Raw genomic sequence first — 10,693 nt, forward strand, 5'->3', positions numbered from 1 at the left:
CATGCTAGAATTACAGATAAACTAACAAATGAAATGAGAAAATTAACTTGTATCAAATGCCAAAAATATTGGACCTTACAACCTCTGTGATACAGACCACCAACTCAAACCATCTCATAACACAGTCCTCAAAACAGCTGCTATACACTTTCAGAAAAGGCTTAATACATGATACTCACAGTGCACAGGTCTAGGTCAGAAATGCTAACATGCAGCAAATGTTTATTGAGAATTACCTGATCTGAAACACTGTGACAGGATGTGGGGATACATTAATGGAAAAAAATGTGGGAATTATCTTTAAGAAGCTTAGAATTCTCACTTGGGGGACTGATACATACTTTTTATAACCCAAGGTCATAAGGGCTGTCCTTCCTGTATGAAGTGCTATGGATGGGCAGGAAAGTAATCAGTCTTATGGATTTCAAGGAAAATATTTGTTGGGTCTTCCCTGGTGGCACAGTGGTTAACAATCTGCCTGCCAATGCAGGGGACATGGGTTTGAGCCCTGGTCGGGGAGGATCCCACATGCCGCGGAGCAACTAAGCCCATGCGCCACAACTACAGAGCCTGTGCTCTAGGGCCCTTGAGCCACAACTACTGAGCCCGTGTGCCACAGCTACTGAAGCCCATGTGCCTAGAGCCCGTGCTCCGCAACAAGAGAAGCCACCACAATGAGAAGCCCGCTCATTGCAACAAAAAGTGGCCCCCGCTCACCACAACTAGAGAAAGCCCACACACAGCAGCGAAGACCCAACGCAGCCAAAAATAAAATAAAATAAATAAATTTATTAAAAAAAAAAAAAGAAAATGTTTGCTGCTATTAAGGGAACAACAGAAGATTGCCATAGACCCTGACCATTTAGGCCTTCAAACTTTTATCATTTCACATGTTCCACATAAAAGTTCTCTCCTTTGTAACGACTCTGAAATCACTCTCCTTTTGGAAGAGGTTATCTTACACTCTCTGAAGGAGCCCTCTCTTCCTATTTCAAGTTGAGTCCTCCAGATAAGAAACCAGAAGCTTCCAATACTTCCACCTATAAATTTTCCTGCTACCCCAACTATCCACACCTCTCTTCCCCTCACTTCCTCCTCTTCAGAAATGAACCCTGTCACCTGAGAGCTAGTTTACATTTCTGCCCCACGCTCAGCAATCTCCTCAAGAACTTTCCCTCATTGACTATCATCCTCCGACATCCCTCAAGTTCATTTACAGTATGTTTAAAAAAACTTTTTTAAATGCTTGAATATTAGCCAACTGGAAAAAAAAAATCCCTTGTACTTGTCTCTGTTTCCTAGCATCCTAGAAAGATAATCTACATGCATTTCTTCACCTGTTACTCACCTCTTAAATCTCTGCCACCTGGCCTCCACCTGGGCCTTTTTCACTACAACAGCTCTTGCCAAAGTCACCAATCATCCCCTGTGAAAACGGAATGCACATGGTTCACTCTCTATCTTGACTTCTCTACAGTTCTTGAGCCAGTGGGCAGCTCCTTTCTTGCTCTTGTCTCTTGGCTTCTATGTCTCTGAATTTCCTCCTAGAGCCTTCACCACCTCATTGCAGCATTTTTTCTTTATTGAAATCTATTCCTTGACTCGCAATAAATATTAGGTTCCTAAGGACTTCCTGTCCAACGCTGCCCCCCACCCCTCCCCGCCCCAGTATTCTCCCTCACTCCAGGTTTTAACTACCCACTCATTTTATTTAACTAGGCCTCACCTTTCTCCTTAACTGTAGACCTTGGAAAGCCAACTGGTTTCTATGTGTTTCCACTTGGATGCACTACAGTTACTTCAGAGTCAACGTGTCCAAAAATCTACTTACCCTCTGCCTACCTTCATTCCAAATCCTCACTTCCCTAAAGTATTTTCTATTATCTACCAGTCAACCAGACCTGGACCTATGAATCACGCTGGATTCTGCCCTCTCCTTAGCCATGGAGAGTTCTTGTTAGGCTCAGCCTATTTAACAGTTCCTAAATCCAATGTCTGTTGTATGAATTAATTAGACATTCATCATTTCTGCCTTGAACTATTGCCATACCCTCCTAACTAGCTCCCTGCCTTCAGCCTCAATGTTTCCCCATCCCAGCCATGTATTTTCCACAGTTCCCGAAATAACTGTTCCAAATGCAAATATACACTCTTTTGCCTAATATACTTTAACAGCACCCGCCGCCCCCCGACTTTCAGGCTAAATTCTAAGGGCATTAGCATGGAATACAAACTAGGTCCTTCAAGATCCTGTCCAGCTCCACTTCCTGTACTCCTTCATTTCCAAACTAAGCTCCAATCATAATGACCTTGCAATTCCATGGATATGCAAATGCACTCTCTTCTCCATGCCTTTCCCCCCCACACACAAGCTGTTCCCCAGCCTAAGGAGGCCTGTACCTTTCACTGGGTGTTCAGGTAAGAGCACAAACTTTGGAGTCAGACCCTGGATGGTGACTTAGCACTTTCTAAGTGTATAACCTTAGGCAAGTTACTTAATTTCTGTATCTCAGTTTCCTCATCTATAAAATGTGAATATTGATAGTGTACACCTCATAGAGATTTTGTTAAGATTTAATCAGATAAAGAACATGGAGTTCTTATTTCAGTGCCTTTCACATACACAGCAAATGTTCAATAAATGGCAGCTACAGTTCACTAACTTTGGCTCTTCCTGAAAGCGCGGTTGAGATGTTCAATCCTGTCCCCTTCGTTGCTACTACTCAACTGTATTCATCCCTCCTTATTGCTCCCACTGCCCCCTCTTCAAGTGCTGTCACTGCATTTACTATCAAATCTTGTAACTACTGTTTTACTTTACTGATCTTTCCTTTAGGATCAAAAGATAGTAATGCAAGAACCATGTCTTCATTTGGTATCCTATGGATCTAACCCAGGGTCCAGCAAGTAGGACTTAATACATTTCTTCTGAATGTAAAAATTTAAAGTATGAATCCCAAGAAAGGAAAATCTAAACATCATATCAGGGAAGATTCACTCTTGTTCCATATTTCAGAAGAATCCTCCACTGTTTCTTACTTCTATAGACCTGATTACAGTATCGTGAAGCTACATATTTTAATGAAAAACCTAAATCAAGTCAGTTGCAGATTGGATGGAACAGTTCCTTTAAAATTACTTGTAGTGTCTAAGAATGCTCTTCCTACCAGGTGGTGTTTAAACTGGGTCTGGAAGGATAAGTAGGAATGTTATAGAAAAGTAAGAGCTTTCTAGGCAGAGTACATAATGAGTACAGAGGAATGAAGAAAGAGAATAACCGAAGGCTGGTGATTATTCAGGTGAGCTCTAGGAAAGGGGGCTGGAAAAGATGGTTAAGAAGTATTGTAAAGGCTTCCTTGAATGTCATGCTGAGGAGTTTGGAGTTGAAAACACAAGCAGTAGCAAACCACTCAGACTTACTTACATTAAAAAAAATAATACAGCAGTATGAAGGGTGAATTGCGGCAGGAAAGGAGATGGGAAAGAAGATACATTAAGAGATCACTGCAGTAATCCAGGCAAATGACAACTGAAAAGAAGGCAAAAAATTCCAGTAAAAAAACAAAAAAGGAAAATCGACATAAGTCAGATGTGGGAGGTAAAGGAGAAGAAGAAAGAAGAATTGTAAAGTTGTTAACTAAAAAACAAACAACCCAATCCAAAAATGGGCAGAAGACCTAAATAGACATTTCTCCAAAGAAGATATACAGATTGCTAACAAACACATGAATGGATGCTCAACATCACTAATCATTACAGAAATGCAAATCAATACTACAACGAGGTATCACCTCACACCAGTCAGAATGGCCATTATCAAAAAATCTACAAACAATAAATGCTGGAGAGGGTGTGGAGAAAAGGGAACCCTCTTGCACTGTTGGGAATGTAAATTGATACAGCCACTATGGAGAACTGTATGGAGGTTCCTTAAAAAACTAAAAAAAATACCATATGACCCAGCAATCCCACTACTGGGCATATATCCTGAGAAAACCATAATTCAAAAAGAGTCATGTACCACAATGTTCATTGCAGCTCTATTTACAATAGCCAGGACATGGAAGCAACCTAAGTGTCCACTGACAGATGAATGGATACAGAAGATGTGGCACATATATACAATGGAATATTACTCAGCCATAAAAAAAAACTGAGTTATTTGTAGTGAGATGGATGGACCTAGAGTCTGTCATACAGAGTGAAGTAAGTCAGAAAGGGAAAAACAAATACCGTATGCTAACACATATATATGGAATCTAAAAAAAAAAAAAAAAAAATGGTTCCGAAGAACCTAGGGTCAGGACAGGAATAAAGATGCAGACGTAGAGAATGGACTTGAGGACACGGGGAGGGGGATGGGTAAGCTGGGACGAAGTGAGAGAGTGGCATGCACATATATACACTACCAAACGTAAAATAGATAGTGGGTGGGAAGCAGCCACATAACACAGGGAGATGAGCTCCATGCTTTGTGACCACCTAGAGGGGTGTGATAGGGAGGGTGGGAGGGAGACGCAAGAGGGAGGGGATATGGGGATTATGTATATGTACAGCTGATTCACTTTGTTATACAGCAGAAACTAACACACCATTGTAAAGCAATTATACTCCAATATAGTTGTTAAAAAAATTAAAAAGTAAAATAAAATAAAGTTGCTAGCTAAAATATCAATAGTATGCATAACTAGTTAGATTGTGGATTAACTATAGAGAAAAGAGATTTAGGGGTGAATGTTCTTTCAATATTTAATAGGCTGAGTATTAAAAGTACCTGTGGTACAATGAAATGGAGATGTCCAGTAGATCCCAGGATATATCAATCTGGATTTAAGAAGAAAAGTCTGAGCTACAAAGACTTGGGAATTACCAAGAATATAGGCAGTAATTGAAACTGTGAGCATAAACAAGATCACCCAGAGAGTCCTTGCAAAGCAAACAGAGCAGGTACCAGAGAATAAAGTTTTGGCGAATACCAATATTTATGGAGCAAATAGTTAAAGAGGAGCAAACCAACGATGTGAGAAAAAGAAGTGACAGAAGTAGGTGAGGCAGCAAAGAATGCCACTGCAGACACCAAGGGTCTTAATATGGACAAAACAGATGTCAAGCAGGATGAGTAAAAACAGCCTCTAGAGATTTAAAAATTCACCATTAGCTTCTTTACCTGCAGCAATGTCAGCAGACTAGGGACTCGGCAGTAAAAGAAAGCAGAGAAAGAAGGCAATAATGGAAAGAGCGTGGAGCCTGGGACAAGGCCAAGGTTTTTTTGGTTGTTCTTCTTGTTTGTTTTTAATATGGGGTGAAACTTGAGCATGTCTGCTAGCTAAGACGAAGGAATCAATGAAGAAGGAAAGATCTAAGGTTCAAAGCTTAAGGATTAAGGTGATTAGGCAGGTCTCCGAGATGGTGGAAGTGAAAGAGCTGTAGACAGGGGATCCTTTCCTTGGAAAGTGAATAGGAACACTTCTGACACTGGGTGAAGGAGGAGAATGAGACGAACGTTGCCTAAGATATTATGGACAAGTTTAGTAATGGTGGGTGGGAAGTTGAGAGAGTCCACACCACACATCACTATTTTTTGCAGTAGAGTAGGAAGTTAATTATTTGCTTGGAATGGATGTTCAGGATTGGGGTAAGAAGCCCCAGCAGTCACTAAGGTGAATGAAGCAAAGCTTGTTGAGTAAAGACGCCTGCAAGAAATGAATCCTACTAATATTTGCCATCAGGCTTGGTCTCTGGTAGGAAGAACTGGAGTCTCAAACTGAACTGGGTTAGAATTAGGGTCAAAAGGAGGATTTAGTCAGATCTCTCCTCAACAGAAACTAAATAAAGTCTGGGGTAAAATGGAGGTGTCCACACCTGTTTAGTTCTAACTCAAACTAATCTCCCACTCGGTTTTAAAGTGGCCTCATAGGAACAGAAATGGTCAACCTAGAATTATAAGGCCCGGGGCAGTTTAAAGTCAGTAACATCCAGAATTACAGCCTTATCAAGCACTTAAAATATATTAAGTATTACTGCGGTATAAAAACAAAAAATCCCTTCTCTTCATAAACTACACTTTACGTTATTAAGAGGCATACAGTCTGAAATTTGTCTGTATGTCCAAGAGGGTCTTGCAAAATGCTTAGAGCATAACATGGGCTCATACTTGCTTGAAACAGGAAAAGCAATTTTGATAGGCCCTGCACTTGCCAAATCCCTTGCCTTGCTTTTTAATCTATAAGTGTGACATGTATTCAAATATGCACTAATTCTCCTAATCTAAATCTTAAACCCTGGGATTGACCAGATTCTGAGTCTTATACAACTGCTCCATGGAGATGTAATAAAATATTCAGAGCAGGGTGTAACTTCTAATTCCTGTTGCAACTCCATGTAACCACAAAGAGGGAAAATTCAGGTTCTACTGTCTTAGTCTAGGTATATCAGAATCAAATTTCCTGGGTGCTCTATATTTTTTTTACTTTATTACTACAATGAGTTTAGCAAAATTGATCCTACACTATCATTCTTGTTCTTTTATCATAGAAGAAATATCGGCACTAGTACACAAAGTGAAAGTTGCTTTATCACAACCCAAGAGTGCATTACATTAGGCTGAGGCACAAGATATAAAAATATAGAAATTTTTCTCTTGTATAAAAAGAGAAAAAAATTTTCTCTTGTATAAAAAGGTATGACAGCAAAAACCTAAAAGATGGGTAAAATGGTTATATGAAAATTACATCACGAAAAGAACATAAATGTATAGTAGCTAGAGTTGAATTAATGTCAAGGAATGCAAACTTAGTTTTAATAATGCATTTTGGATTTAGAATGTTTATCAATTTTGGGAGAACCACCTATTTTTCCTCTTTAGAACCTGGCCTTTCAAATTTCCATTAACAATTCAGTGGCAAAGATAAAACATCTGCCAAAATACAGATGACAGCATGAGCAAATGTCCTAATGGTAGGCATTTAGTGTAATGCTTTAGCATACTGCCTCTAGACTGCTGGGCAGCCCCGAAAATAAGTACTTTTAAATAGGCATTTACTTCCTTAAAATGGCAAATTGTGGTTAAAAGTAATATATTCTTGAGGAGAGAAGAAAACATTTTTGTTTAAGCAAGCCAAATGACTACTAGACTTATGCAATAAAAATGTTTTTTTAATCATGTGTACCTTTGATTTTAAAAACTCACTTTGAACAAAGAAAAATCATTCAACCACTGATAAGACAGTTCACATCACTGTCCTTATGTGAGTAGCGTTTTATTTACCAGTTAGTGAATACCACTGAAACTGCTGATGTGCTTTTAAACAATGTATAATTGGACATATGGGGGAGGGGGGAGGAAAGGAGAATAGTAACTCATTCTACATCTTGTAAACCAATAAAGGAGGTTGTATTTTTCCTGTAATTAGAAGGAATGGGCATTTTAGACAATTTCCTTTGCTACAAAGATCAATGGAAACTGTAGTGGTTACCAGGAAGTAGCCTTTGATTAACAATCATTTATAAATGAAAATGAAAGCAAATCAAACCTGAGTACAAATAAACGTACAAATCCATGACTTCCTTACTCATTTTAGAATCTAATTTCAGTCTCCCAAATACTTTGGTTTATAACTACTTGTGTTCTGAGACTGTTAACATCTCTTCATACATGTTCTTTTAAAACTACATATTAAACACACATGCATAAAAATCCATTGTATCCTATGACAAACACTATCCCTTCCTGTTTTATATTCAACACTTAACTCAAATGCATAATGCCTCTGTTTTGTTTTTTTTTTCAGGTTATTATTAACTAAGTACAATGAAATACCATAAATTCTGAATTCTAAGACTCTGTAGGGACTTGAGCACACTACTATTGTATGTAAATGAGTGCTAATTATATGTGATCATACCTATTACTAAAAGAGGCCTAACCATTTCTATCCCCAAAAGTACCAATCTAGCGCTTCTTTCTAATCTACTTGAAAATAGGACCCCGTTTTTAAAACAGTACATGATTTACACTTTTTACGCTTCAAACTAGCTTTGAGACCAACGGTCTGAATTAGTAATATTTTATTACAAATTCATAATCGGGTTCAATATAAGGCTTTCTGATCATACAACAGGTTTCTGATAGCAGTATTATTTGAGCTATAATGATAGCAATGGGCAGTAAGCCGTTAAGAATGATAACAGAAAACACTACCTTACCTAATATCAACCCTTCAGATAACAGAGATTGATTATTAGCAGCTCCAACATTCCAGGCGGCTTCAGAGTGAGGAAAGAGAGCTAAGCCGGGACTTAAGGGCATTTTGGAAATAGCCTGAAGTCACAAGCCTTTATGAATGGCACAGGGAGGCGAATAACCCGTTTAAAATGTAATTGACTTAGCATTCTAGAATAAAATGTAACAACTGCTTGTTACTGTTACTCCAACTCAATTCTGAATTTTACAAAAAGTTCACAAGAGGCTCTATAGATGTGAAGTGTGACAGGCACTGTAGAGCCACGAAAATTCCCATTCCTTCCTCAGTTGTTATAGACGAAGCACACGTTTTAAAAAAGAGAAATGGATTCCAAAAGCTTGGGGGGGCCAAAACGCCTTTGGCGTCGAAAGACACTAAATCTCACTCTGCCGCAAATATGCTTTGACTAGAGGTTACTGTCTTCATACTTCAAGCGAAATCTGGATTACTTTTAAAATGGTTCCCCTAAAAAAAGTAGGAAAACTTGAACGTGCAATTCGGACTGTATTAAAGTGGTTGATGGGGCGTGGGAGTAGCGAGAAAGAGTTTCCATCCAGGAAGCTTATATCTAGGGTATTAAAAAAAAAAAAAAGGCAGCCAGAAGAATCTTCTGATTAAACGCTGGGCTGGAAATGAAACTTAACTGTGTCCTTTACGTCCCCTTAACTCCGATGTTCAGGTGGGAGGGCAAACAGGAGAAACCCCTTCTTTCAGACTTCGCCAAAATGCGCACTTGCATCGCATGAGGCTCGGGCCCTCCCACTCTCCCTCCTTCAACCCCAAATGCGTTTAAAGCACTGAGGAGGGTGCGAAAGAGGGGGGACCCTAACAGCTGCCAACCCCTCTCCTCTGATCGCGCCCTTTCTCTCTACAGCTAATTTTTGCGCGAGGTGCACGGTTTGGAGTCTTCCTCAGTGTGTGCATCTGGAGGTGGAGAACAGGGGAAGATGAGCCCCGCTCTCACCCAGGGGGAGAGGAAGAGGAGGCAAAGGAAGCAAAGAAGGGGGAGCAGATTACCCGCGGGGCCCTCCCACGTCCGCACCCCGGGCGTGCAGGGCCCGCGTGCCCCGCGCCCTGGCCACCCTCTCCAGGGAGCCGCCGGGCCAGAGGGGGCGCAGCCCACACACCCGCGGGGGCGGCGAGACACCAGCCGCAGAGCCAAGAGCGAGTGACCACTCACCGCAGCGCGCCGAGCCCAGCAGCAGCAACACCACCAGGGGCCACATCTCCGCCCCCGCCGCGGGGTCGCCGCCGCCGCAGGTGTCTGGAGCAGGCGCCGCCGCCGTTACAGAGAGGACCGACCGCCGCCACCCGTCACAGTCAGGACCGGGCGCCCAGGCGGCTTGGCCGCGCGCAGGCGCGCTCCCGCCGCCCCACACCCGCTCCCCCTCCCGCGCGGGCCGCGCACGCGCGCTCGGCCTTGCCCCCGCCCCGCCGCGACTGCTGTTAACGCGTCGCACTCACGACTCGCGGCCTCGAGTTCCCACTCCCGCCAGCTCCCCAGCGGTGGCGGGCGCCGGGCTTCCCGGTCACGCCCTGCCGCCCCAGTCCCCCGCCCTCCTGTCAGTGTCCCCGAGGCTGAGCGCGTATTCCCACGCTCACCGGGGCCTCATTACCCCTGTCCCTGTCTGCTGTTCCCTTTTTGCCTCCCGCACCGCCGTGGGCCCCACTGTCCTCCCTCCACTCGTCCTCTCCTGCTTTCACTCCCATCCTCACGCTTCAGGAACTACCGCCCCAGGCGCTGCTCAGCCGGACCGCGGAGTGCCGGCCCCTCTCGAGCCCAGGATCACTCGCCTCTCCCGGGGTCCGACGTTCTCCTGCGCGCTTGGACCTTGACGCCTCCACGCCTCTCACTTCTGCCCGTTTCCCCCGAAGCTCCGCCGCCTGCCGCAGGAGCTCACACCGCGTGGGGGCGTCCCTACGCTTCCCCCAGCGGGCAGCGAGCCGGGGGCACCGCTCCGAGGGCAGACAGGTGGCGGGCGCCTGTCTGCAGGGAACTTCCCCTCGCCCGTCGTGGGCGCTCCTCGGTTCACCTGCCCCCAACTGCTTTTGTTTTCCTAGCTGCTCTCGGGTTCTCAGCTGTTTTTCTCGCCTTGTTCTATAGTGTTTTCAACCTTTGAACGGGATTACTCAAACAAGTTCCGCTCGCGGTGGTAAACACTTTGAGATGTGGTTAATTCTGGAACCCTAGGGGCGATCAGGCATGGTCACAAACGTTAGCAGAAGTATCCAAGATGTCCCTTCCTGCACAGTCACTGGGCCTGGTTAGTGATCTCGCCCTGTGCACTCCTCTGCTCAGTTTGGGTTTAGCTTGCTTGAAAAATGGGTTCAAAGTGTGGCTCCAAGCCACAATATGGACAAGCCCTTTGAATAGCTCACCGAATCACACAGGCCACATCATTCATGCTAAAGCAAAAGCCCTTTTAGAACTACCTTTAACATTTACCCTA

The 10,693-nt window shown here is 43.2% G+C and overlaps 1 protein-coding gene across 5 annotated transcripts in view; it reads right to left on the minus strand.

The window, feature by feature from the left end:
* The window catches only part of CD47 (CD47 molecule), a 54,954-nt gene extending 44,748 nt beyond the window's left edge, over positions 1-10,206 (minus strand). For 3 of the 5 annotated variants that reach the window (XM_022596051.3, XM_089910522.1, XM_089910523.1), the window contains exon 1: positions 9,424-9,555. In XM_022596051.3, coding sequence (XP_022451759.1) covers positions 9,424-9,469 — 46 coding nt within the window. In that variant the 5' untranslated portion in view covers positions 9,470-9,555. Of the gene's footprint in view, positions 1-1,348; positions 1,427-9,423; positions 9,556-10,037 lie in introns of those variants that run through there. The other 2 variants (XM_022596210.3, XM_022596269.3) reach the window with 2 other exon arrangements.
* Positions 10,207-10,693: the final 487 nt, after the last annotated feature.

Source organism: Delphinapterus leucas, chromosome 4 (assembly GCF_059928025.1).
Source record: "Delphinapterus leucas isolate spDelLeu-1000000601 "Yukka" chromosome 4, BTC_Dleu_Yukka2, whole genome shotgun sequence".
Classification (NCBI taxonomy): Eukaryota; Metazoa; Chordata; class Mammalia; order Artiodactyla; family Monodontidae; genus Delphinapterus; species Delphinapterus leucas.